General features: G+C 46.6%; 1 protein-coding gene across 1 annotated transcript in view; it reads left to right on the top strand.

Moving 5' to 3' along the window:
* LOC8028858 overlaps window positions 1–27367 on the top strand; it is an 89468-nt gene that overhangs the window by 19942 nt on the left and 42159 nt on the right. Inside the window, exons 5-7 of the mRNA XM_029981052.4 lie at window positions 19068–19150; window positions 19861–19978; window positions 21368–21454. Of these exons, the coding sequence (XP_029836912.3) occupies window positions 19068–19150; window positions 19861–19978; window positions 21368–21453 (287 nt within the window). The 3' untranslated portion in view covers window position 21454. The remainder of the gene's footprint in view (window positions 1–19067; window positions 19151–19860; window positions 19979–21367; window positions 21455–27367) is intronic.

Raw genomic sequence — 27367 nt, 5'->3', positions numbered from 1 at the left:
GAGTGGTTAGACCATTCCTTGAGGAAAGTGTCACCTTGAAAAGCTTTTCTCAGTATTAAACATCTCAAGGGTAATTGTTTTGTAAAAGAAGGCACATAGTACAAGCATTTCACAAACATGGGTTTTATTGAAGACTCTATTCACTAACATATTCGTTTAATTGAACAGTCTTCATTCACACACATTTGTTTAATTGAACCATCTCAGCAGATCTAGCAGCATCTGTTGCTCACACTTTCAAGGTTTTTCGCGATGTTAGCTTGGATTGCAGAAGCTTTCTCTTTGCCTGGGTCTCTGTGAGCTTGCTGGCAATGTTCGACAAAAATGGCCTCATAAACTTCCGCAGAATGACGTTAAGGAGGCCCATCCTATGCGGCACAGTCTTGTCTTTCTTCACAACGGCAGGAAGCACTAGGCTCACAAACTTCTTTAATGGTTGTGGCCCCCCTACACGAACAGGAGCCATGCCGGAGGCAGCACTTTCAAGGTGGCTGACGAACCCCACAGAAGCCAAAGTGGGGTATGACAGCCCTCCTCTATCTATGCCTGCAATAAGTGCTGTGGTCGTGGGGCATGGGGTTGGAGCTGGCAGCTTAATGAAGCAACCCTTACAGTGAATGTTGTCTTGAATGGCTCTGACCAGAAAACCAGTAATCAGTGCCAGCGTGCTCGATCGCAGGCTCTTCTGTGGCGCGCCTGTAAAATAACGTGGGCATTAGAGGATGGTGACATGCTCATTTCAACGAATACCTATAGAGTAAAATATTAAGATAGTAAAAAAAAAAAATCTTTGCTTAGGATAACTGTTAGTGATTTACATATAGTGCCCACAAACCGCCAAGAGTTCAAATGAGTGGTGCAACAGCTTTATTGCAATTGAAGTAAGGTCAAAATTTTAGAAAATAAATATTGGCGAACTTGTATTTGATATAATTGTGTGATAGCAGTATGTTTGTAGAACTTGTAGAAATTTGGTGTAAACCTTTCCCTAGTTTTATCCTACATGCACACAGTGCCTAAACTTGGCACTTAATGTTGGAATGCTTGCTTGTAAACATTGCTTTTTTTATATTATACCTGGATAGTGTTCCAATCTGGGAACGTGAGGGACCAGGAGCTTGCCTAGGCCCTTGACAGTAGTGGCTTGTTTCGAAACGAGAAGAGGGAGCTTTATTGCTTCTCCCAGAGAGCTCACTACACTTCCAATTTTTCCATTAGCCGAAGAATGAATGATGCCGGTTGCCAGAATTTTTTGAAGGGCTGACAGGGCTGCGTAGGCATCTGTTTGGTCATTTAACCCATTCAGCTGCCTGGTGGGTGAGAACAGTGACTTGATGTCGTCGCTTGAAAACTTGGCAGTAGGAACAAAGCGATATCCTGAATCCAGGAGGTGCCTTTCACACAGAACGGTGCACACTGTTGTAACTGCTATTGCTGCATATGTTTCCTGAGAGAGGAACTGCAGCTTGTGTGATGTGCCTTGCTTCCAAGTCTTGAAGTAATCAAGCAACTCTGTCTCGAGCCACAAATGCCTGCAAAATATAACGAACAGGCAGAATGCAGTTGGTTAAAAAAGTTACTGCAGAGGCTACCGGGGTTTCTTGAATCGCCGTCACACGAAGGAACGGACATCTGTTTTGCGAGATAGTAAACAACTCCACAATATGTTATTAAGAAATCATACTTAGCAAGGTAGCAAACTTATAATAGAAACTGTTGTATCAGAATAAAGTTCTCCAACGTCGGCATGCAGTAGGTCTCCCGCATGAGGATTTCGTTGAGCTCTTGAGGATTGTGGCGCAGTCAAAGCTCCACTTTCTTTTTTACTACCAGTGTTGGGTGTACCCACTCTGTCGGTTCTGTCACGGGGGCAATCACTCCGTCTTCCACATGACTGAGTAGGTGACTCTCGCGCTTGGCTCTGATTGCGGCGGGCACTGTGCAAGCTGCTGAATTACACCTTGTGCATCTGGTTTGAGCTTCGTGCGATACAATTGTGCGAGAGTTATATTGAACTGATGGGCACCATAGCCTAGGATTTTTCCCAAGAAATGATTTTGCGGAAGTCTGCGACGCGCTGAAATAGTCCGTCATTTGAAACAACATACAACAGCTTTTGTGACTTGCTTCATGTTTCAAATCGGACGGATCTCACAGCCAGTTTCACTGCGTCGCCGTGGTCTCCATACGTTGTGGGAAGTAGTCTTTCTGCACGAGTGATAAATTTGCTGTAGTTTGTGCATACACGAAGTGGCATGAGTTGTCTCGTGAACTGGCACCTGCCTCCTATGAGCTACAGTTATTGCGGCGTCACGCATGCGTGGAACTCTTAGAGAGATGGATCTGTTGTTACTAATGTTAAGTGATTTTCAAATGTGTTAACAAAAATGATCTTTAGTTAGAAAAACAAAGAAAACATGGTTACAAACGGCTACATTTATGTCCATTAAAGAACAGTAGCAAAGTGTATATGTTATATTGATCCGGAAAGCAATTTCAAATGTTTTATATAAACAGATGCAGTGCACAGATGATGCAACCGCGAGTCACCATGCGAAGCGCCCCCGCACACAATGCTAACGTTACATCTCTTTTGATTGCTGCGATTCTTGCACAGCACGGAAAGAGACAGAAATTATTTATTCACGCATTGGAAGAAAGTTGTCTAACCCATAGTTTCAGTCCACCTAAAGTTAACAACAGAACCAACCATGTCATGTGTTCAGGCAGGTAGGCAGATTGGTAAAAATACATAATTGCATCAAAGGGACATTTTACGAACCAACGTTTGCGCGCCTTCAACTATTTCCAAACAAGTTGTTTCTGCTCCCCATCAACACACTTCAAGGAGCGACATATTTGCGTAAGGAGCTGTCTCTTCATTCAATGTGTGGTACTGACCAAAATAACATGACAAACTGACTCGCAGTCGTTCGTGCAAAGTACGATCCAGAAAGAGTGATACCGTACGTCACTGGAGATAAAAATTGAAGCTTGGAAGTAACATTGTAAAAGAGAGATCAAACTTTTTATTTTGTTTTTCTGGAAAACCATGCGGCAGCTATCTTGCAGCTTCAAAACCTATGCCCCAACCAGTGATATTTACAACTGCCCACACACAGATTGTATGCGATCAGCCGTAAAACAGCAAAGCCTTCAAGTATCGACCTCATACACACACTACTCTCTTGAGTGGTAACATTTTACATATCGATAATATTTTTCTGCTAAGTGGCACTTGATATAAAAAATAATGTATCCCCACTGTCGCAGACAGGTTTCCAGGCACCCTACCTTTGAGCAGCTTCCAATGCCATCCCGCACAGCGCAGACGCCGATGCGCGTGGTGGCCGAAGATGTCCGTCACGATCCACAACAACATTTTACCCGCTTGCGCACTCAGCAGCATTCACACTTGGATAAAACACCTAGCAGCAAATGTGCGCGAGAGAGGGAAAAAGTTCTTGTGCAGCGTGTTTGAGGGGTCTACTTTTTTCACAAAAAAAAATAACATTGCTGAGTCCGTGGAGCGGTTCACACTACTCGCAAATCGTGGCTGACTTAGTGACTTCTAAATGGTGCGAATGAGCCACGAGATCTTGCTCGCCATCTGTATTTTTGAAAGGGGGAAAAAAAAAAAGACGGGGTAGACGCGCCCTTAAAGTCGGGTGACCAGGGCCTGTTGCCAGCAATCCAGTAGGACTGAGTTATTCTAAAGAGATCGGTAAATAACAAGAAGGACGTCAGAACGTAGGGTTGGATCTTCTTGAGGAAGATGGGCGGGATACCGTCCGGTCGAGCAAAATAGGATGGTTTGATGCAGCGTACAGCCTTCTCGAGGTCTGGGGAAATGAGGAAGAGGATTGGGAGGGGGACATCAGGGTTAGATAGCAAGTTCATTTCTTGTTGTGGCAGGGAGGTAGGGAAGGAGTAAAAACAGGTGTGAATGCTTAAGCAAACTGGTTACCAAACATGTTAGCAATCTCTCTAGGTGAGCAGACTATCCTGCCAATGGAGGTGAAGGTCGGATCCTGACTTGTGACTTGCTGACAGGAAACCTTAGTTCCTTCCGAGCTTAGAAAGCAATAGTAATGGCAAATGCAATTTCAGCAGCATGTAGGTTGGCCTTCAGGGGGTGTTGTCGTGCCTTTGCTCGCGGGAGTGTCTCAGCGCACTGTAAATGGGCTGCACGCTTGAAGAGTGCCCGCTTCTTCTTAGCAGTATGGACATGCTCTTTTGTAATCCATGAGGCTCGAGAGCCTTCCCTGCAGGAAACAACACAGGGTACACACTTCTTCTGGATCACAGATACCAAGTCGCACAACAGGTCCATGTTTTCCGGGCAGCTGCCACCCCTAGTAGTCATGCACCGTGGAGTGGCGAGCCAACCTTGCCATGTGCTCTCTATTAGTGTTGGGGGTGTGTGAATACCGAATAGTAAGTCTCAAATCAAATACTGATTTGAATAAAAAAAAAGCCGGATATCGAATTGAGTATTGAATTGCAAATTTATTTAACATGAGCTCAAATATTTACAAATTCTTATGCAAAAAAGGAGCTGTTGTACGTGATCTGGGGCCAACTTTTCGCTCCGGGCCGTAACAATGCTGCCAGCTGTCGAAAACCACTTTTGCTAGGTACACTCGGTGCTGGAATGCCCATGTACCTCATGGCTGTCTTGCACAGTCTTGGGAAGTGTTGCTTGCCTTTTTCTTTCCAGAATGTTAAAAGGTCTTGGTCCTTACTGCAAGTAAGCTGTCAAAGGTACCGCTGAAACTCCTCGATGTTGGCTGTTTGGGAGGAGTGTCTTTCTGATGACATTGCCAGCCTCTCAATGCTGTCCCAGATACTGCCAACGTGCTCCTTGTGAGCTGTAGACATTGACACTACTGTACAGTCAGTTGATGCTCCTCCTGGAGAGCTCTGCAACTCAGTTCTTGCAAGTTCCAAGAGCCTTGTTCCCTTTAATGTTTGAGCACAAAAAAGGTCACAGGCAAGTGCCAACACATACTCCTTTTGCTCATTCTGCCCTGGAAACCTTGTCCTCGTGCTCTTCAGCAAGTTTCTTGCAAACTCTGGGTTGACATTATCCGCTGCAATGCAATCTTTCAGGACCATTTGTGTTCCATGGAGAAATGGTACTTCTGACAACAAAGTTGCACCCTTCTGGCCCCTAAGGTCCGTGGTCGTCGACGCAATTGGTTCAAAGGCTTTGACGAGCCCAGCCACTGCTTTCCACTCCTGTGGTGTCAGGCTGGGCACAGTGGTCTGAGGTGGCAAGCTCTAAACAGACTGCTTCTTTCAGCTGCACAAGACGGAGAGAACGTCATGCTCACTGTTCCACCTTGTTTCCACGTCTTGAATAAGTTACAAAACGGATAGCTCCATCTGTCGCTGGCAATCCTGCAGTCTTGTCCCAGCTTGGGCACTGTGTTTGTAATGACCAACAATTGTGCGGCACTTCTTGAGAACAGCGGCAACTCCTGCTCTTCCTTCCTTGGCATCTTTTATAGCTAGTTGCAGTGTATGGGTCCACACACTGCATTGGGACACAAGAAATGCCTCTAAGGGCCGCATGAAAATTTCAGTCATTATCCGTCAGCTCATAGACTGGCCCTTTTTGCTGTGGCAGCACAAAGGAACGAAGGGTTCACATGTTGGTAACTCTCCAGTCTCAGGGGACTGGTCGGGAGGCTCAGGGAGCCTGAGAGGTGGAGGTTCTATCGAAAGTTCCTCAGAAAGCACACGGTGCTGCTCTTGCACGGGGGGAGTTGCGGAAACCGACGGGCAAGAAGTGAGTCGCATTGGACGCACGGGAGAAGAGGGGGGTGTCTGGGATAGACCACGGAAAGTTCCGGCAAAGTTGAGGGGCAGTTTTTGTTGTAAAGACGGGGACACAAAGGGTCCTGGAACCCATTGAGGGGAGGAGAATAGGGGTCTCGACTCACTTGTCCTCTTTTGCGGTGTTCTTGCGGGGGTTGTCTTTGCGACTTTGTCTTCCTGGGTTCTTTCTGGGGCGAGTGGGGCTGTTTGGCCGTTGTGGTTGGTCTGCTCGACAAGCGGGAGCGCCGAGGAGATAACTTGTGCTGGGATAGGCGTAGCCGTCCAAGGCGGTGTTCCAGCCACTGGTTGCCACATGGTATAGTCGCACTCTGTCGAATATCTTGAGACGACTTTGAGGGTGAGTGGCGGTTAGCTATCCCAGACTCTCAGGAACGCTTCAAGTAATTGTAACTCAATGATGTCTCTTCTTGAGAGGAGCTGGGAGCTCCTGTTAGCATTCTGGACGTGGATGAATGCTTCTCCCAAGTCCCGTCTTGTGGGCAGGTCGTGCACGGTGAAGATTCTCTGTTTGGGCGCAGCCTGGCCATAGACGGGAACGTCGATGGGTGTTGGGGGGGGGGGGGGGGGGGGGGGGAAGGGCTGCGGCGGGCCGAAGGGGGTCTGGAACGGCGGTTGGGTCGAGGGCTGGCCGAACGCTGCCGCTCGAGCCGCTGGGGCGGCATCGTATCCTCCAAGGTGTCCCTGAAGGGTGTAGCCGCTAGATGTCTGGGTTGCGGTGGGGTAGGTGGGTGGGGGGGCGTGCTGATGCTGGGACTGGCCTGCACTTGTTGAAGCTGCTGCAGTTCCCTGGGTGGTGTCGGGGTGCGCTGGGGCCCCCGAAGGAGTTCGCGGGAACAGCTGCTGAAGGGCGACAACCAGGGATTCTTGCATGGCCGTCCTTTCTTGGCGTAGTGCTTGAAGCATAGTGCTACGATCGTCCTGCATAGCTTGCCAGTTATCCATCATTGCTTGAGAATGTTGCAAGCAGTGTGGTTCTCGATCATATTCCGGTCACCCAACGCAAAGCTTCTCATCTCGAAGTTGGAAGCTAAGTAGTGGCAGGTGAGGGTGATGTAACTTGGTTAGACCTCAATGTCTGTTTCAGGGAAGAGCCATGGTGTGTGTGACCATGGTGTGTGTGAGTTTGATAGCCAGGTGGTCACTTCAGGAGAGGCCAGGGTAAACATCACGGTAAAAGCTTTGGGTCGGATGGGACACAAACACAAGATTGATAAAACTGGAGGATGGGATGTAGGTGAGAGAGTGGCAGATCTAAAAAAGCACAGATGTTGACACGTGGCCTAGGAGAGAGAGTTGTCAGCCACATCGGAAGGGATGGGAGCACCGGTACCCCACCAGTCAATATGGCTGTTTAAGTCACCGAACATTAGCTCTTTGTGATAAGGCTTTGGCAGCGCTTTGGTGAGCGATTCGTCGAGAAGCTCATAGGCAGTAGCCCTGGTGGATGGTGGGCATTAAGCAAGGACTGGGAGGGAGCTGCCCTTTTGGTGACAGGGTTCTAGAAAGACAGCCTCCAACTCCGGGTGCTTTAAATTACTCCTCCTGACTGCCGGGAGGCTGGACGGCACAGCAATGACCATATCGCCGCCGTGGGATGGATGATCGCAATGATGGATGGTAAAGGAGGCCTGGCTGAAGAGCTTGGTGTCACTAGCACCACCGTCTAGTCACATTTCCATGATAAAAATGACGGTGCTGCCGGGTGGGGCTGAGGAGCCAAGCTCGAGGGTGTTGACACTAGGGATGCCGCGAACTTTTTTCGAATCGAAGTTTTGATGATCGAATCAAGCGGTTCGAAAGGTTCGAAAGATTTCGATTTTTCGAATTGTCTATATCGTAAAATTCGACGGAGGTCGAATTTTCGAACTTGTTAAGCTAAGAAGTTCGACGCTTTTCGAACCGTCGAACTTATTACGCTAAAAAATTCGATATTTTTCGAACTTTCGATTTTATTGCGCTACAAGGTTCGATGCTTGTCGAACTTTCGAACTTGACTGACCAAAATATTCGATGAATTTTGAACTTTCGAACTTACTTATCAAGATAATTCGAAAAGTTTCGAACTTTCGAATTCTGAAAAGTCAGAAGTTCGACGAACTTCGAACTTTTAGGGTAAAAGTTCGACGTTCGTCGAACTTCGAAAGCCCGGCGGACGGTTTCATTTGATTTCAAGTAGTGGGGTACATTCGTAATTTTTTTTTTCTCGAACTTTTACACGCGGTGCTGCGTTCCTTACGAAAGACAATGTCGTTTATTTCAATGTTCTGACATGCTTAGGTTTAAAGAAATAAATCCCCGAAGGGGCGAGGAGGGACGACGGGTTTTTGACAATTATCGTTTGTGCCAGATTTGAAGCACGCTGCAGCCGGAGCTATTCATGGTAGATAAGTTATACTTTTTTAAGAATGATCTATGTATAGCCTAGGTAAGTGACGTCTTAAGATGTGATTATTGTTATTCAACGTGAGTTTCGAAGAAATGTCCAAACATGTATCTGCATGCAATTATGACCTAAACTTGATATTTATTTTCGTCTAAGTTGTTTGAGGTATCGCATTTAAATTAACACCACAGACAGTACATATCATTGCCATCCGCAGAATACAAAATAATATATTTATTGTTTTTTCACGTTAAGGAATAAATTAACTCATGGGAGAAGATTTCTAGTAGTGTTCAAGTTCAGCACGTCTTAAAAGAAAACTTTTTTTTTTTTTTTCGCTTCACGTTCCTGGGACGTGTTTCTTTTAGCCTGTACACATTTTGGTAAAAGAAACTCGTTTCGAAGTTCTGAACCTCTGAATATGCAAGAATAGAACACTTCCGACGAATTCTTGATAGTTTTTTTTTTTCTCCTGCTTTTTATTCCCGCATTTATTCTTTTTTTTTTCTTTTGTTACTATCGGCACAGGTGTTTAGGTCGAAAAGACAGCTTTGAACTTCCGAATCACTAAGCATGTGACGAGCAGTGCCTTCTGACAACGAGTTTCTAACAATGACCATCTACGCAACCTTTTATGCAGTGAAGAGCGACAGTAGCTATACATATGCATAAATAATTTCAGATTAAAATAAGCTCGACCACGCCCTCTTTCCCCGTATTGTTTTCTTTAACAGTCCGAAATACCTGCAAGGGGGAGATGGAGGCTGAAGCCCCCCGCTACCCTCTTTCCCCCCGTTTTTCCTCTTCCGACGCCACTTGTATGGTAGAACGCTCCTCGACCTCGAGTTGTGTCGGCTTTTGTGCTTTTTGCGAGGCGATTCCTCCGTCCCAGAAAATAAACCTCCAGGACAATTACAAACTTCACCTGATCGGATTACTACCAGCGTGCAAGGGGTGGCGAGCTAGTTTGCCAGGTCGCTTCACGGTTTTTCTGAGCCTCAGGCTCCTGCTCGCCCCTGGCCGTTTCGAACTGGATGAGTCTCGTAAAACAGTGTGTTCGTGCAATCACTACTGCGTGATGCAGGTTAAAGACCCCCCCCCCCCCCCCCACCCCCCCCTCCCCCCCCCCCCGGGGCTGGCGGTCACAATTCTGCACTGGCAAATATTCTAGCACGTCCGGGACACTCGTCGTCTCATTTAATTGCCTGACCAACTTCGCAGAATCTAGATATCACACCCTAACTTTTCTAAACTTGATTTCGTGAAAACCAGTGAGTCGTGAAAACGTTCTTTGAAACTGAAACTGTGGAAAAACTTGAAAATCGGACTTCGAACTTTGAAAACTTGGATTAGAAAAAAATTCAAAATCTTCGAAGTTTTTTTTTTTTTTTTTTTTTTGAATGTAGCGTTAAAAAGGAATCGAACCTTCGAACTTTTCGAACTTTATGCAAAAAGAAATTCGAAATCTTCGAATTGTTCGAACTTCATGTCTATAAAAATTCGAAGCGTTCGAAGTTTTCGAATTTTTTTTACAAAGAATTTCGAAATCTTCGAATTTATCGAACCTGAAGTAAAAAATATTCGAAATATTCGATTTCGAAATTTTAGAAACCGTGAAAGCTTCGAAATTTTCGAATTCGAAACTCCGCTGTGGACAAAAGTTGCGAATTTTTCGAAATCGAACCTCGGTCGGTACGAAGATATCGAAATTTTCGAAATCGAACCTCAGTTCGCTTCGCAAATATCGAAACCTTTCGAAATCGAACCTAGGGTGGTTCGCGACATCCCTAGTTGACACTCCAGCAGCTGGTATACCAGAACATGACAGTCTTGTTGAATGGATGGCATGGCTTGGGGAGTTGCGATGCGTCAGGAACGCCAGGTGCAGTGGGAGATGAAGGGTCAGCGGGCATCTCGAACAAGTCGTCTGAGAGCGATGGCAGCACACAGACTAGGGAAAACCATGGGTTGCCTTTATCTATCTTGCAGTAATCACCCAGCGACATATAAACACAGCTGCGACAGAACCAACCATCGCATGAGTCAAAGCAGATGGCCACTTAGTTGTTCCACACCCGCTTCGTGCACATGAGAAGGCTCCTGTGGCCTGGGGTTGGTTTCGATGTGCGGCATGAGCACACATTTGATGAGGAGTCAAAATGCCTTTGACTGTTGAGCTAGTATGTAAGACAGCAGGGACTGATTAAAACATGTCATCTTGGTCAAGATTATGTACATACCAGAATTGTGCTCTCTCATTTGTTTGCAAAGTGGCTTTGTTGCTTTTGAAGTTGGCCGATGGGAGAAGATGCTAGGTGTAGCATGTGGTTTCAGCTTTTTTTTTCATTTGTGTACAAGTTAATGAGTGGTTCAAATTCATCAACACTGAAGTGATCCTATTTTGAAAATCAAAAAAGTCATTTGAAAGAAATTTTTGCTTGAGATCGGCATGATTCATTTCTTAGTGGCCAACAATCATAAAGAAATGACTCGACGTACACGAAAATTATGATACTTTAGGTGGGAAAACAACACACTGTCGTAGGGGACTGGCTCACAATTCTTAGGAAATCACAATCTGCATACAGCGTCGGATATGTGACCCCTTGCTGCGCTAGAGAAGAAAGGGGCCGCAATTATCATGTCGTGCGTGGGGCAGTTTCTTCGTGGCATCGCCATATACACCATAAAAAAAAAAGAAAGGTTACATGGTTTGCATTGTTTGGGGACATGTGGGTTCTTGAGCCATTTTTTTTTATTTATGCTAGGGTCTTCATCATATTCACCATGTAAGCATGGTTTTTCTTGCTGATTTCAAATATTTAATTAGATTTCAGATAGCTCTAGTGAAACTTGAATTATAACATATTTGTCAAATGTAATTAGGCCCTTTGTTATGGGTCATTACTGCAAAAGTTTTCATTAAGTTTCAGAAATTTTTATAGAAATGTGTTCACCAAGGTGTGCTTTGTGCGGTGATGCTATTTTAGACCAACATTAGTGGTGACATATGTATAAAAACATGTATGTTCAGAAGCTGCAAAATGGGCCTGCTATTAATTTCGAGGAATAATTAATTGTGTTCATTACATAACATATAATAAATGGAAAATAGCATCACCGCACAGCTCTAACCATCCTGAATCAAATGATACCAAAATTGTTTTGACCGCCCAAGGCAAACCTGAGAAAAAGCCCGTAAGGTGGTGGTTATATTCAAGAAAACACGAACAGAGATACAGGCACCCGAAGTTCACGAACACCTTTTGAGATCTCAGAGCAGTCCAGGGCTGTAGTCCTGGTCTTTGTCCCTTGTGTGCCTCTTTGCCAGTCTCCTCAGAGTCTTCTCACTCTCTGAGTGGACTTTGTTGGCCCTGTGTGCCGTTCATGAAGCTCATGAAGCAAACTTGGAGTACAGCCTCAAAGGCCATGTCAAGATCTGTCATCACCAGGTTGAATAACGCTGGAAAGATGACTGCTCCCTGTGGGACTCTGATGTTGTTAAGTTTCCATTAACTTCTTGTGTCGCCGATCGCAACCTGGTAAGTGCAGTCTTGCAAGGAGGTCTTCATGAAGTTGAGAAGTCTGCCACCAATCCCGTGTTTCTTTGCTGCCTCAACGATGGTCTTGCAAAGGATGGAGTTGGGGCTGGCTTTTGAAGAGTTGCTGCTCAACCATGTGGTAGTGCTGGAGTTCTCAAACTGGGTTCCAGGGAACACGGGTTCTACGAGCTGGTCTCGTGGGCTCTGTGAACACCCAAATTTCAACCCCCCATGTCGCAGGCTGCGCGGCAGGACCATGTAAAGTGTCTTCATCTCACTTCGTATTGACATTGCGGATTGATACGGTGGGGATATATGGGAAGCAACACAAGCAAAATTGCCTACAATTGTGCATCTGTTGCTTCTCGGTCAGCAAATATGGAGGGGGGGGGGGGGGGGGGAGGGTTCCGCGGTAGTTTTTGAGGCTTCCTGGGGTTCCGTGGGACCAAAAAGTTTGAGAATAGTGGATCGTTGCAAGGCTGTCTTCTGTTGCTAAATGGGTTCTGAAGTCCATCTGCATGGGGTGAAGGGCTCCTGAGGTCTCAAGGATCCATGTCAGACGTGTGTTGACCATTTGCTCGAGGACCTTGCAGAGATTGGACGTCAGCGAGATGGGCCGAAGGTTGGTGATGGTGTGCGTAGTCTTGCCGGGTTTTGGGATAGGGATGACGGTCGATTACTTCCATTCGGCAGGGATCTCCCCTTCGATCCAAATCTGGTTGAATCGGGTTAGGAGCTCTTCCATGGCTTTTTTGGGGAGGTTTCGGAGGGCCATGATAGGGATGTGGTCAGGGCCAGGCGTTGACTTTGTATTTGCTGTGCCAAGAGCCTGGACGATCTCCCCCAAGGTAAATAGTGTGTTTCAGGGGGCTACTGATGTTACTGGCCTGTAATAATGCGCATCCGGCCCCTGGTCACTGCCATAGACGCAGTGGAGTCTATTTCTGGGTGCACTTGGCGCTCAGCAGCGCTTCCATTGTGCGAGGCGCTCGTAACTGCAACAAGTAAACCAGCCATTGCTTTATTGATAATTGTGCATTTAAAATAAAGGGAAAGAAATCGTGTTTATAAAATGGAATGCTAACGTCTTCGTTATGACCTGATGCCGTCGAACTAGGTTGACCGGTTGCCTAGTCGTTTGTGATGATGAAGTCTCTCAAAATTTAACGTGGAGCAGGCTCTCAGCCCCCTCAGTTAAGGTGTACCTGAAGGGGTGGTGTGTAAAGCAACAGCCGAAGTGCGGTCTCGGTGTGCGTTGATTCCACACGGCGGCACCACCTTTGGGGCCTGACACTAAAATTTACACGGGCCTCTTCAAGCCCTTTTAAGTTCTGTTGGTATCAAGCTCACTTTGCACAAAATTGCAGACTCGCCTGCCACTGCTGCACTTGATTATTACAGTGTATCTGATAGTCGGCATCATTCTTTATTGTCACGCGTACATTTACGTTACAGCTCAATAGGCAGTACAGTAAACCCCGCTTATATTGAACAGCGCGAGGATCGCAAAGTAGTTTGATATAGCAAAAATTCGATATAGAAAGTGGAAAAATAAGAAACGTATGTAGGAGCAATTTAGCCGACATAGTCACGAGCTAACTCTCAGCTCTTACCAGCCTGCACTTCACCATTGATTGGACACTTTCTCGAAAAGAAAACAATCATTTATTGGGGCGAAAAAAACTGTGTTAGAGTAGCCTGTTTCTTTGAGTTAATCGCGTACCTGGTAACAACCCACTCCACGGTATCCAAACAGTCGACAAGCGCAAGACCGCTGCCCTCAATGGCACTGCGGTATCGGCGTAGCAGGGCCACGGCAGCGACGGCTTCGCTCGAGCTCGGAAGAGGTAGGAGTCCTTGGCGTCTGCGGGACTGGGCTCACTGCTTGTGGCTTGTGGCAGGCCGCTCCCGAACAACCTCGGCAGCGATCTCAATGTCGGTCAGCTCCTCCGTGGTTCCCGTGACGTTGTCGGCGTCGCCTACAAAATCCTCCATTATCAATGTCTCGGGCTCACCACCGACGAACTGGGAGAATTTGTTCCACGTCTCGTTGAGCTCGCGGAGATCCAGGCTGATCCACATCTTCACTGCAACCATCTTACTCAGCTGGTTCCTCGATGTTGGCGACAAAACCACCGTGCCGAAAGCAATTTGCGATGGTCTCCGGCTTCACATTTTCCCAGGCTGCTTTCAACATTTGAATTGCACCCAAGACGTCAATCTTACGGTCCTGGTTCATCCGAAGCTTGATGAGCAACCTCTCGATCAGTCGTCGTTTGTAGATGGACTAAAAGGTCCGGATTATGCCTTGGTCTAGGGGCTGTAGCCTCGTTGTCGTGTTGGGTGGGAGGAACTTCAGCTCGATGTTGCTGAGCGGCACGTCCGTGTGGCGTGCAGTACAGTTATCAACGAGCAGGCACACATTGCGGCCCTCATCCGCAAGCTGAGCGTCCCAGTCCGTCGGCCATTTTCCGAACAGGTCTCGAGTCATCCAGGCCTTTTTGTTCCATTCGTACGTCACAGGAGTGTTGCGGCAGTCCTTCATGCGCCGCGGCGTTTTAGCTTTCCCGATAACAAAGGGGGGCAGTTTCGTCGAGCCATCCATGTTGGTGGTCAGGAGCACTGTAATGCGGGCCTTGTTTTGTTTGCCGCCATGGCACTTGTTACCGCAGGTGTCGAGAGTCTGCCTAGGCAGCCTTTGCTAGAAAAGGCCCGTTTCGTCAGCGTTAAAAATATCCCTCGACTCATACTTGGCAAGGATCTGTGGCCGCTCGTCTTTGATCCGCTTCTTCATGCTATCGATGTTCGCATCTTTGCTCTCTCCCGAGATGGCTTTCCCGACGATGTTGTAGTGGCCCTTGAAGCGCTGTAGCCATCCGCCACTTGCCTTGAAGTTCTTGACGCCGAGAAGAAATGCCAAGTCCTTGGCCTTGGATTGCAACATTGGTCCGGACACGGGAATATTGCGGGCTCTGACGTGCATGAACCACTTGTGAAGTGCCTTTTCAACGTATTCGAAGGTCGGATTTCGAACGCGTTGTGCCTGCTTTGTCCCGCTTTCGCCTTGATGTCTGCCTCGTTTTCGAGAAGAGAGCTCAAGGTGCTTCGAGGAATCTTGTACGTCTCGGCGACACTAGACTTCTTTTTTCCCTTCTCTACCAGCCTAATGATTTCCAGTTTCAACGTCGGCGTCACCCGTTTCTTCTTTACGCTGGCAGCGACAGCCATCACGATTGGGATTCAGGAGAAGACAAGCAAAATTGAAGCGATCCGACCAAGTGCGGGCAGCGGGTGTCGCGGACTTGGGGATCGGCAACACCGCAGTGCCCTACGTGGTGTTTCCGGCACCAACGGCATGCACGCGTAGTACTGGTCAAGCACTCTAGAATCGCAAGCGCCCGCCGCGCCACCGCTTGGCGCGCGGCAGGTTTCCTCGCATGCGGAAGCTTCCTCGCAATACACCGGCGTATTGCGAGGAAGCCTGCCGCATGCCTGAGGAGCGCGCCAAATTCAGCGCGGAAAGTTCGATATATCCATTATGAGCAAGATCGCGTTTGATATAAAAAGTTCAAAATGCATGGAATTTTTATCAGAATTCTAGAAGGGTTCAATACAGGCAATAATTCAATATACCCGTGTTCGATATAAGCGGGCTTTACTGTATATGTTTACTGTAAAATATAAGCCCATTAAAACACTCGTGACAAACGCTCCTTGACTTGTTTTTTGAAATCGGACGAATCATATAATAAAAACACTAAACTTTTCTAAATGTGAGACAAAGTGTAGTATTAAATGAATATGAAAACGAAAAGCCTACTTAAAAGTGAACATGTGGTGCCACCTAAAAATGCATTGCGAAACATTGTTGACAAGGAACAATGGGAGACACTTTGAATGCAACAAGTGATATAATTAAAAACAAAACAGCGCAAAGACAAGGACATAGTAAAACGTAACCGACAGAACACAGCGCTGTGTCCTGTCGGTTACCTTTTACTTTTCCCTCGTCTTTGCGCTGTTTTGTTTTTAATTATGTCTGCATACCAACTAGCCCAGACTCCTACTTTCAACCAATCAGCGGTAGAACCCTCGGTGAGTTCGGTAGTCGGGCACTTCAATATAAAACGAGGCTTTAAAATAAAATGTGTTCTTAGGAAACAGACACAAAATGTTTTCCAAGACTTGGCTAACCCCCATATTCACACACAGTAGCGCTATAGCTTTTGGAGGTTTTTTTTGCAAGAATAGAAGAATTTTACTGTATCTGACCTTAGATGAGTTCTTATTCCCTGGATGAGATAGCCAGCAGCACTGAAGTTCCTCTCACTGGAAGCACCTGTGGCAGGCACACAAAGTAGCTGCTTTGCAGTTCGAGAGTCCAGGAAATTCACTCTGATATCACTTCCAGAAAGGCAGTAGTTTGCTCTGACTGACGTCTGTAAAGTCAGCTTTTAAATATCGTTGAAGCTGATCAGATTCTTCTGTACTTCAAGTCGATTGTCGCACATCTTCCCATTCAAGAAAGCCGTTTGATGTCTTGTTTGCTTGCTTTGTATGTTGGGATCCTGGGAGCTCTGAATCTTGGCTCATGCAGGTCAAATTTGATTGTAATCACTGCCCGACATTCTTGAGGACTTCACGGCGATCAATCTCGGAAAGCATGAGAAGGTGACGCCAAAGAAATGCAGAAATCATGTGGATGTCGTGAGCTTTAAACTTTGCTTTGAGGTATTCTGCAGCTTGCTTCTTGACCTGTGTGAGGTTATTGTATGGTGGCATGATGCGCCCAAGTGCCTTTTCAGCTTGTACAAATGCAATATGAACAATGGCCATGTCGGAACCGCCGCCTTTTCCATCGCATCCCTGGCATCCTTAAATGACTGAAGAAAATCAATCAGCAGCTTTGGATTAATTTTGCTTATCCCCTCCATCAGGAGGCTACCTCATTCGTCCAGCACTGCTTCGATGCTCTTGTACTGGTCATGAACCGATTTCAGCATGGCTAGTTTCGAATTCCACCTCGTCTCAACGTCTTGATTGATGGTCTTTTGCAGGCGATTCAGAAGGCCCGCTTGCTTCAAGGTCATGGCAGCCTTGATCCTTTCAGCAAATCCTTCATGTTTGGCACTTCATTTGTCATGAACTGCGAGTTTCAAGCTTTTGGTAACCACAAATACAGTCAAACCCACTTATAACGAACATGATAGTTCCGCGAAAAGTGGTCATTATATCAGTAGTTTGTTTTATCTGGACTTACCTTTAAAAACATCTTCAATATAAATAATAATGCTGGTTTTGGTAGTTCCAGTGCGGCAGCTCCTTATTGAAAGAAATGAGTGATCGCTGCTTGCTTTCGCACTGTAGTGCGCTCGAGAGTCTTCTTGAGACCATCTAGATGGTTCACTTGTTTCTCCGAATGTCCCCTGGCAAAGACGAGGTCCTTGAGAGCTGCGATGTACTCCAGCACCGTGGCAGTACTGATGGACGGCAGTGGGGGACATTTCACTAGGAGGTCTAGCTTCTTCAGGGTAGTAGGTATATATTAAAGGGGTCATGAAACGCTTTTTCAACTTTTTCCTGTTTAGCTTTCCTCCTCAACTCATAACTCACGCATTCCACCAAATAGTTCAAGGAGACGAAAAGAAGGGAGGCCCCTCTCGCTCGGAATCTGGATTGTGTACCCGGACTGGACAGAGCCATTGTTTCCTAGAAGATTAGCCCGTCGCTCAAAATTCAGGCAAAAGTTGCTTTCCCCAACCTGTTCACCCCGAAGCTGACAGTGCTGTAGAAGCTACGTGCTCGTTGGGCCAGCCACACTTGCCGCGTGAGCGTGGCAAATGTGGCTGCAGAGAATGAGGTCAGGTGATGACCTCATTCTCTGATATTGTGGTGGAAGCTACGGCAAGCGCGTAGCTTCCACCACAATATCAGCTTAGGGGTGAAGGGAATAAGTGAGGTCCGGTTTCGTGTGACGTCAGTTTGGACCCGATGACGCGCTTTTGGGACCGCGGATGTATCACAGTGAAAAGGCAGAGAGTTTACGAAGGGGAAAAGGTACGAAATAGTCCGCTGTGTTTTCAAATTTTCGCACTGAAAGACAGGCTTTTGACTTCCTACCTTTTTTCTTTTGGCCCACTAAACAATGTGCTATTAGTAAAATCCCAATCTAAAATTATTTATCCCAACCCAAAAATCGTTTCATGGGCCCTTTAAGCTCTATGACACACCAAGAGTGACAGTTGCCTAAATAGATAATCAGGTGGGAGAACGCAAGCTCTGCCTACGAGGCGAGAAATGCAAATAATAGCGCACTGTTATAATCACGATAGCCTGACCATCCTGCATGCTAAAAAGATGTATCAGCAAATTTGAACAAGGATGCATTTGATTTACAAAATAGGCCCAATGTATGCTCCTTCATTGGAGTACCTAGAGGACACGTGGCTTATTTCTTTTTCTTTTCTTTTTGTTTTCACTTTTTGATTTTTTCTTCTTTGGTAAAGGTGAACTCTTGTCTTGGAGTAGAACTTGACAATTGCCTTCGTCAAAGCGAGGAAATGTTCACTGCAGCCTACACTTGGCACCCGCTGAGGCCATGCACGATTGTGTTAACCACCTTTGCGTGGAACTTTACTGGGCTGAATGTGCATGTAAGTTTGTTCCCCAGCACCTGAATGAGTTGGCACAAGACCTTGGATGGAGTACAAGAGTCCTCCAAGGTCCCACTCCACACATGTTGCAGCTGGCAGGCTGGCAGGCACATTCTTATTTACGAAGCACAGCAACTTGCATGGTTCACAAGAGCTTTGGAGAAATATCATTTTTACTACATATCCTGCAATATAGTACACGAGGCAAGAAACAGTGTGCTGCATGACATAGGCCAAGTGATCAACGACGACTTTGGCCGAGGTTGAAATCTTCACGACTTTTTCGTCGTCGTCTTGTAGTGCCTCTTTCACAGAAGCAAGGACTCGAGCACATCAGGTGCAACATTTTCCCCTATGGGACTCTCGGCCAAACCATGGAAGGCCAGACATCTGCAATGTGCACAAAATTTTGACAAGGACATCGGTAATTTACTCTTTTTATTGAATTACAGTATGATACTTAAAAAATATAGTTTTATACCTTATCACCACAATCAACTGGGCTGGAATCGGGTGATCGTTTGTCCCGGACGACTATCTTGCAATGCCAAAGCACCCCTTCAGGCAGCCTTGGCTCGGACGGCAGGTCATGAGATAGGAAATCCACTCTTCTCTCTGATGCCTGAAAGTTCTGTATCTTTTCAGTCATCCAACACTGGAGGTGTCGAACATTTTACAAGCGCCAGCTACGGATCAATCTTGCAGTCTTCTTCCTTCTAACAAGCATGGTACGTATACAATGCCACACAAATTGTCAACAAGGAGCGTGGTGGAGGATTACGATTTCACTATGCATGGCTGAAGCTGTAGAGGACAGCGGCAGAGCACCTCTTGCATCTCCGCGAGCACCTCCAGCTTCTCCAGGGACTTCACGATTGCGCTACTCCCATTATGGATGGCGTGTGATTACCCCTAAACGACTGAACTTGTTGGGCATGTTCTTTTTGTTCTGCTGTGCATAGACCATTACTATGTTGAGCATATTTCTGTTGCTCTTGTGTATTTAGGCATTGCTCCTCTTTACAGACTGGGGTGCGTAAAGTATGCCAAAGGTTTCATTTTAAGGCAACTTTACGGTACATAGCTTACTCATGTTTTGCTTTCGTTTAAGCTTCCAAGTTTTGTAAGCATAGGGCTCCCGAAGGGGGGGGATGTAGACGATGCTAGTGTAGCGATTGAATGTGGCACCACCTTCGGGTTTTGCGATGGTGTATTTAAACAATGTGCTGAATAAACCGGGGGCTTTTTTTCTCGTCCGACACACGTGGCTGGCAAGTCTGTTCGGTCTGCTGACTCTCGGTCGCTCCGGCCGCTCGTGCCGGTTCCTTGCGCGCTCGAGCCTTCTTCAAAAGCAGTTTCCAAAACAGACTATCTCAAGAATGAATTAACATACAGCATAGCTTTGTAACTACATCAGGCGGCCTTTCGTGGCGTGCAGGCTGACACGGAGCCCTTCTGCTGTGCTCTTGCTCAGAAAGCCCAGTTTTCTGGCATGGGCCTCCCATGCACCAAGGAACTGCAGCATTTTGCCCATCAAAACACTTCCACGTCTGAAGGTATGAGTGAAAGTTACATTTATTTTCATAAAAATGAGAAAAAGATCGAGAAAACCACACCCGAGTGACCAAGCCGAGAACCTCGATGTCATTACCTCAATGAGGAATGAGTCTAATGCGCTCTTTGACCCCACAAATTCCAAATATCTAGTCAAATAGTACAATTAGAAATATGTCTCGAGTCATGTAATGTGAACGGATTGTTTATGTTTTGCACAATTTACGGCATTTATTCGTCCCTGATCGCATTGTATTTCCCATGTCTTCGACTGGAACCTGCGGAACTTCACGCTTGCTAAGCTTTTGCAAATGCGACAGTCCAGAGCGCAACACTGCCTACAGCTTTGAGGTTTACTCTTTTGTGGAACAATGTTAAGAATAAAATACCAAAGCCTCTCGAATCAACACCCTCAAATTCATGCATGAGCAGCCCCACGAGCAAGCAGGCTGACAAAAGGGTTTTCCCACTATTGCAAATATTTTGGGCTAGGAGGTACAACATGTCACACGAAACTTGATTGCCCTGAGGCTATAGTGCTTTTTACTGTTGGGCATCGTCATGACAGCACAATACCAGTTCAGTTTCCCTGCTAAATATAGCAAAAAAAATGTTAATAAAGTTTTTGCGAAACTTTAGCGAAAATTTTCCGCTGAATGGGAGGAGAGCAGGAGAGGAGGAGGAGGAAGAGAGGTCGAGCAAGGGCATACACTCCCCTTCGTACCCTCCCCTCCTCCTCATCAAGAGCTGCACTTTAATTTAGGATTACAGAGAACTGTAAACGTCGTTAATTTTTTCTCACCTTTAGCTGTTACTGCAGCCTCCTTTATTAACCAGATTGACCACTTGACCAGAGACTGACCGACTCAAAAGGCTTGTCAATCAATTTAGTGTTACTGGTTTGATTACCCAGCACACTTAGCTGCCAGATGTGTGAACATTACTTAAGATCACAAATTACTGTACGGCACTGCTGAGGACGATGAGCTTCAAGACATTACATTGATGTCTGTACCGTATGAAGTGGTATCTCCAACAGAGGATCATTATTGTTTGGGGCAAGCACCTAATGCTTCGTCTTATTTAATAGCTGTAGAACCAAGACTACTGGAGTGCACTTGTAGGTCGGACATTTTGACTTGCTCATGCTGCCAAGACCTATTTGAAAGCAGGTATGTTCCTTGCTGCATGATAAAGCAACTTGTAGGCTATGAGCTTGCACCTCAGCTTTCTCAGGACTGTATGTACTGTTAAAAGAGCCAGGCTTATGTTTGGTGGCTGGGGAGCTAATGAGGCCTGCTATTTCTTAAATTGCTAGCGGAGCGCATTTCAACTTCCTGGCAAACCCCTCAACCCCTCCAATCCACCCAACACGCGAATTGATCCTGCAGGTTTGCCTTTCAAGTCACAAGGGACCAGGAAGGACAGCATCTGGTGGTACCTAATGGCAGTTCCTCTGGAAACACATCCATGCTGAGGTACTGTGAATAGCTGTGCTCCTGGTGACTCTCCTGTAGAGCGTCAGTGACACGTTGCGGCACCTTCCTTGGTGCTTGGATAACTGAGCAGAAGGTTTATTTGCCGTATCTGTGATCTGCGGTATCAATTCTTGCTTCTTGTACTTTGTAGCGGGTGACCCGGTGTTTATCGCTGATTTTTGGTAAACTTTTGCTGTTGCATCCCCAAATATCATCCACCTTATATTTTTTACCATTTACCTCTTCATTTTTGGTGGTGTTTTTACAGAATCTTAAGGTAGCTGAGCACAGAAATAATGCTGGAGAGGCCAAACTTCTTGATGTTGTGAGCTCTAGGGCTGGTCTTTGGCTTAGAGTGGCTCCTGGGCAACGAGCTGGGGTGAGGCAAGTTAATAAAAACATAAACTGGAACTCTATTAACTGCTATTAAGATAAACAAGTCGCATATGCTGGAGGCGTGGAATGGCAAAGCGTGCCAAAAGAAAAAAGAAAAACTGGTCAGGCTTGACTTTGGCGAAACATGATATTATAATGCCGCTAGGTGGTGCTACTACATAAGCAGTTCACATCTGTCCCTTCTTAATGAGACCAAGTCTCTTTGGCCTCATTAAGAACTCAAAAATGCATTCCAGGCATTGGAGTTTGTCACCAAACTCCAATGCCTGGAATGCATTCTCAACTGGTGAGTTTATCCGAACCTAATCACAGTCAGGGTGGTGGCACTGCAGAGAGAAGGTACTGCATTTTGCAGTGTGGCTTGTTACTGACACCTGGAAGACCTTAGGATGTATTTTGTCTCTCTTTAAGGGACAATTTAAGTCATGGATTTCAGAGAGAGCTATGCACACCGCTCAAGAGATGCACTCCAACTTCCGAGCACCATAAGCAGGCTAATCAGAATAGGAAAACCTATTGAAGCTGTTTACTTCATATTAAACATAGCGCAAAAGAGACGGGACAAAAAGACGAAGAAGCACACAGGACAAGCGTTTGTCCTGTGTGCTTCTTCGTCTTTTTGTCCCGTCTCTTTTGCGCTATTTTTTATATGAATGTCCACTACCAACTTGCCCAGCAGACCAAGCTTTTACAAAGCTCTTTACTGTTTCTCTCCACCTCTGGCAGTGCCTTGAGACGTTCATGAAGCTCATCGATGGGAGCCTTGTTGCTGCATTTTGTTTCCTGCTGGGTTGATCACCCTCTTTCCACAATTTTTTTACTGCTGCCTCCAGCTCAATTGGGGTGTCATGCTTTGTCAAGCGGTGAAACTCTCGATGGATCTGTGATGATTAGATAATGTATACAATTACAAAGCTTTACATTAACAATAAGCATACGGGAATTACCGTAAAAGCCCGCGTATTATACGAACCCGAATATAATACGAGGGGCGATTTTGGAACCGCGAAAAGAAAAAAAAAGTTTTCATCCGCGTGTAATACGACCAAAAGGTACCTGCATCGAGAACCTTTATTAGCGCCATGCGCTCATTCATCGCTATCGCTCTCCTCGGACGACTCGGACGACGCCTTGTCCGACATCTCTTCCCACAGACAGTCATCCTCCGTGCCGTCCAGTGCGTTTGATATGCCACATTTTTTGAACGCGCGAACGATCAAGTCTTCGGGAATGGTGGCCCAAGCGTCCGCGATCCAGTGGCATAGCGTAGCCGGGGAAGCCCGTTTAAGCCGTCCAGTGGGGGTCACCGCGGGCTCTCCCGAGCTCATCCACTCCACGTAGTTTTGCCGGACACGGTCCTTGAAAGGCTTGTTTATGCAGACGTCAAGCGGTTGTAATTGAGATGTCATACCTCCCGGGATAACAATGAGTTCAGTGCCGGATTCGCGCAGCAGTCGCTTCACCGACTCTACAAGGTGGCACCGAAACACGTCTAACACAAGGATAGACGGAAACGAAAGCAGCGCTCCCGGCCACCGACACCAGACTGACTTAACCCAGTCAAGTACGAGGGTCTCATCCATCCATTCTTTGTCCTGGCACCTCACAATGACGCTCCTAGGAAACTTCTCATTCTTTGGCAGGGTCTTCCTTTTAAACACGACGTATGGCGGTAGCTTGCGTCCGTCCGCCGTACAACCCAGCATGACGGTGACCCGAGTCTTCTCGTTGCCGGTAGTCCGCACACAAACCTGACGAGAGCCCTTCTCGTGCACAGTGAACACCGACGGCATATCCAGGTACACTGGCGTTTGATCGGCGTTGCCAATCTGGCCCAGTTGAAACTTCGTAGCCTTCCGTAGGGACAAAATATGGCGCTGGAACGAGATGAGGAGCTCTTCATACCGCTCAGGCAGCTTCTGCGATATTGACGTGCGCCGACGTAATGAGAACCCAGCGCGGGTCATAAACCGAGAAACCCAGTGCTTGCTGGCTTTGAAATCCGTCGGCAGGATGCCTTTTCCTCTCGCCAGCTGCTGAAGAAGCTCTATGTTTACAGCCAGATGCTGTGCACGCTGATCTTTCATGAAAGCAGCCAGCTGCTCCTCGAGATCTGGAAAGGCCCCTTGCTTCGGACCCCGGAAACTTCTTCTTGTGCCGCTGCACGCAAAAAGGGCGGCCTTTTGACGCCGCCAGCCTCGGATGCTGCCTTCGTTTACGCCGAATCGTCGTCCAGCGGCGCTGTTTCCAACGGCCTCAGCGGCCAAAATAACTTTCCTTTTAAACGCGGCCGAGTACCGCTTTCTTGGTGCTGGCGGTGCTGGCATCATGAAGCTCGTCAGTTGGCGTCGGTTGGCGAACATGGTACACAACTGTCGCAAAATGGCGTTGTCACATGGTCACATTTCGTTGCAAATGTCTTCTTTTTTTTTATTTTTTTTTTTAGGACAGCTGCTGATGATGATGATAGGCGTTTCTATTGCACGATATTCTGAAACCGAAACCGTAACTGGGTGCACGAAATAAGCCCCAAAAATTTTGGGACCCGAATATAATACGAGGGCGAAATTTTGGTATGCTAATATTAGAAAGGAACCTCGTATTATACGCGAGTTTTTACGGTAATGAAGTTCCCTCACCTTGGAAAACGTTTGGCGAACACCCGTGCTCTTGGGACACATTGGCAAGATTCGACTGACACAATACAAGAAATTCAATTCGCGAAACGAACTATTCAGCACTTACCATTCCGTCCATATTCAAATAGTCGAGTATTCACACATCCCTAGTCAACAAAACTAAGGAATGGAAGCATATTCTGTGACCTACTATTTCCTGCGCCAGAAAGCCTCCGATCTGTGGTGCTGTTCTGGTCACTTGACCTCCGTCACATAGGAACACACCTACTACAGTGTACAAACATCACTTCATTAAAATTTTTAGTTTGAGTTGAATATTTACTTTTGAAACCCTGCAGAAACTCAAGTTTGAGGCTTTGACTCTTCTTCCATACGATTCCTTCCGACCTTGCCCATTCAGGCTATCCCATGTCTGGTGATAGTTTCAACCAAAGAACCCTTTTGGCAAACAAAAATTTGGATTTCCCATAAAAAGCGGTATGAGCGCTCGACATGGATGCTACAATCCCCAAAACATGACTTGTACAATATCTCAAATGAATAGCTATATTTTGGCAAACGAGGGCACCATTTAGCCGAGCTGGCGACCCGTCTTTGAGAGCAGCCAGCGCACGCAAAACAGTACGGTGATGAATCTTGACTGCTTCTTGACGTCTTCATATTGCACTGTTCCTAGCCTTTACTGCTCTCCATGGAAAGACAGCACCTTGGCACACCTTCCTTTGTGGTGATGCCAGTGCCTTCAGGATCCCGGACGGACAGGACAGGTAGCTGTGACTATAGCACACGTAATTCATGCATGGGCCAGGACAAGGGCATTAGAAGACCATCCTTTGAGTGGTATCATGCTTTCATCAATGGAGTAATGCGTTGACGGTGCATAATTCACAAAAAACCTTTCATTCGGGGCAGCGACGAGGGGCCTCACTTTGCAAGCTTATTAAGGCCGTCTTCTCCAAGCTTCTTCTCAAGCTCGTTATTAACAACACAGCTTGACCTTGTTAGTTCTTTTGTCAAAGTAGTTTTTATGCAATACATGTTCTTACGCTATTATTCTTTTTTTTACTCAAAAGCAATATAACTTGCCACTAGGAATTTTCTACTGCGTTTTCTTGAAATTAGGAAAGGAACACTGGAGCTTTGTTTGTTCTTCAGTCCTAGTCAGCAAATTAAAAACTCGCTAAATGACTTGTTGCTTCTTGCAATAAAATTGTCTGCTTAAGTCGCGTTTTGTAGATCTTGAGCACCAACTGGCTCTCGGCAGTCGCATCCGTCGTCTTTTTTCGTTTCTTTGTGAAGATATCAGCTGCCATGCCAAACGACCTCTTATTTGGGGCACCAAATGGGAGCGCCATGTTGTAGCACACTAGTGCCCGACGCTTTGCATCGTGCTTCTTCAGCGAGGCAGTGGAAAAGTTTTCTGCGTCCCAGAGAAAGTGCAAAGCTACGTGGCTGCACCCGGAGCTTGACGACGTCGGCGTTGCGAAGCTGTAGTTGTAGCTGATGGAGAGATCCGTGCCAGTTTTTTCAGTGGACGATGTACTAGTTGTACGTGCGCCTTTGTAGCAAGAACGACTCGGCTCGTTCGTCAGTTGCTCTACGAGAGCCTTGTGGGGTCAATGACTGCCGCCTTGAAGCGCGGAATGAGCACCCAGGTTACCAAGAGTTCCTTCTAGCTTTTCAGGTGATAAAACCTGGAAGAGGGACATCCATGTTGTGGAGGTCTCAAAGGGGCATAAGGCATCGGGATAGGAGGCTGACCGAGAAACCGCCATCTCGCAGTGGATCAGGGTCACCGCTACGACGTGTTTGACTGCTGGCTGCACCCGCTATATGGAACTCACGAAGGGAGTGCACGAACATGCAGAATAGCAGACACTTGGTGGTTTATTGGCTCCGGTTAAATACAGACACAATAAGACTAGTAACGACAAGTAGGAGCGGGTTCTTACCTAGCCATACTTTCCTAAGAGCCTGGTCCGAGGTGGGTCAGCAGAACGCGGGGCCACATGTCTGAACAGTTTCAAGTCTCGCAGAATAGTTTTCTGAGGTTGGGGCTTGAGGACCCTCGCTGGTGGCTCCAGCCATGTCCCCGGGAGGCGGGCGAGCCTGCCAGAGGGAAGTTCCGTATGCCATTTCGAACGGGAGAGACGTGGGCGGAAAAGTGGCGAGAGTAGACAACCAAGATGGCCGCCTCCCTTGGCCACGATAAGGCACGCTCTGGTCGGAAGCCAGGTGGCTACTGACGTTGCGCACAAGACCCTAACCCTTTCGGTCATGAATTTCTAGATTGTAGTTCAAAAATTATTTTATCTTTACAGAAGTTCATTATTCTAGCCTCATGACTTCAAATACACAAGCTCGAGCTCTTTCTGATTAATTGTAATTAACTGAGAATGCATGCTCATATGTACACAGTGTGACTCGAGCCTTTATGGGCTAAACTCTGGTGGTGCTGATGATACTGATTTTATTGTTCATAGGTAGTGCTGATGGTGCTGATTTTTTTTTATTGCTCATAGGTAGTGCTGAGTTCCGGATTGCGTTTCGACTTCATTATTACTGCTTTATGGTCGGTGAAATGCAGACCCAGTGGTTCTTCTAGCGGATCAGCTTGGATCCGCTAGAAGCCGTGGGAATGCATCTCCACTGCTTAAGTCAACGGTCCATGTCAGAAAGAGAATGTCTAATATGGAACGTGGTTATATACGCATTTGACCACAGTGCCCTCTCCTGTTTAGATGTTGAGCGGCTACATGCAACGTTACATGCATGACAGAAACCCCAGAGCGCCCTACTCGTACCGCGGTCGTGGCCGAGTGGTTAAGGCGATGTACTAGAAATCCATTGAGGTCTCCCCGCATAAGTTAAAATCCTG

Source organism: Ixodes scapularis, unplaced genomic scaffold, assembly GCF_016920785.2.
Source record: "Ixodes scapularis isolate PalLabHiFi unplaced genomic scaffold, ASM1692078v2 PGA_scaffold4__175_contigs__length_147842914, whole genome shotgun sequence".
NCBI lineage: Eukaryota > Metazoa > Arthropoda > Arachnida > Ixodida > Ixodidae > Ixodes > Ixodes scapularis.
Note: the sequence above shows the minus strand (reverse complement) of the source record. Positions and strands in the feature narration are given on the sequence as shown.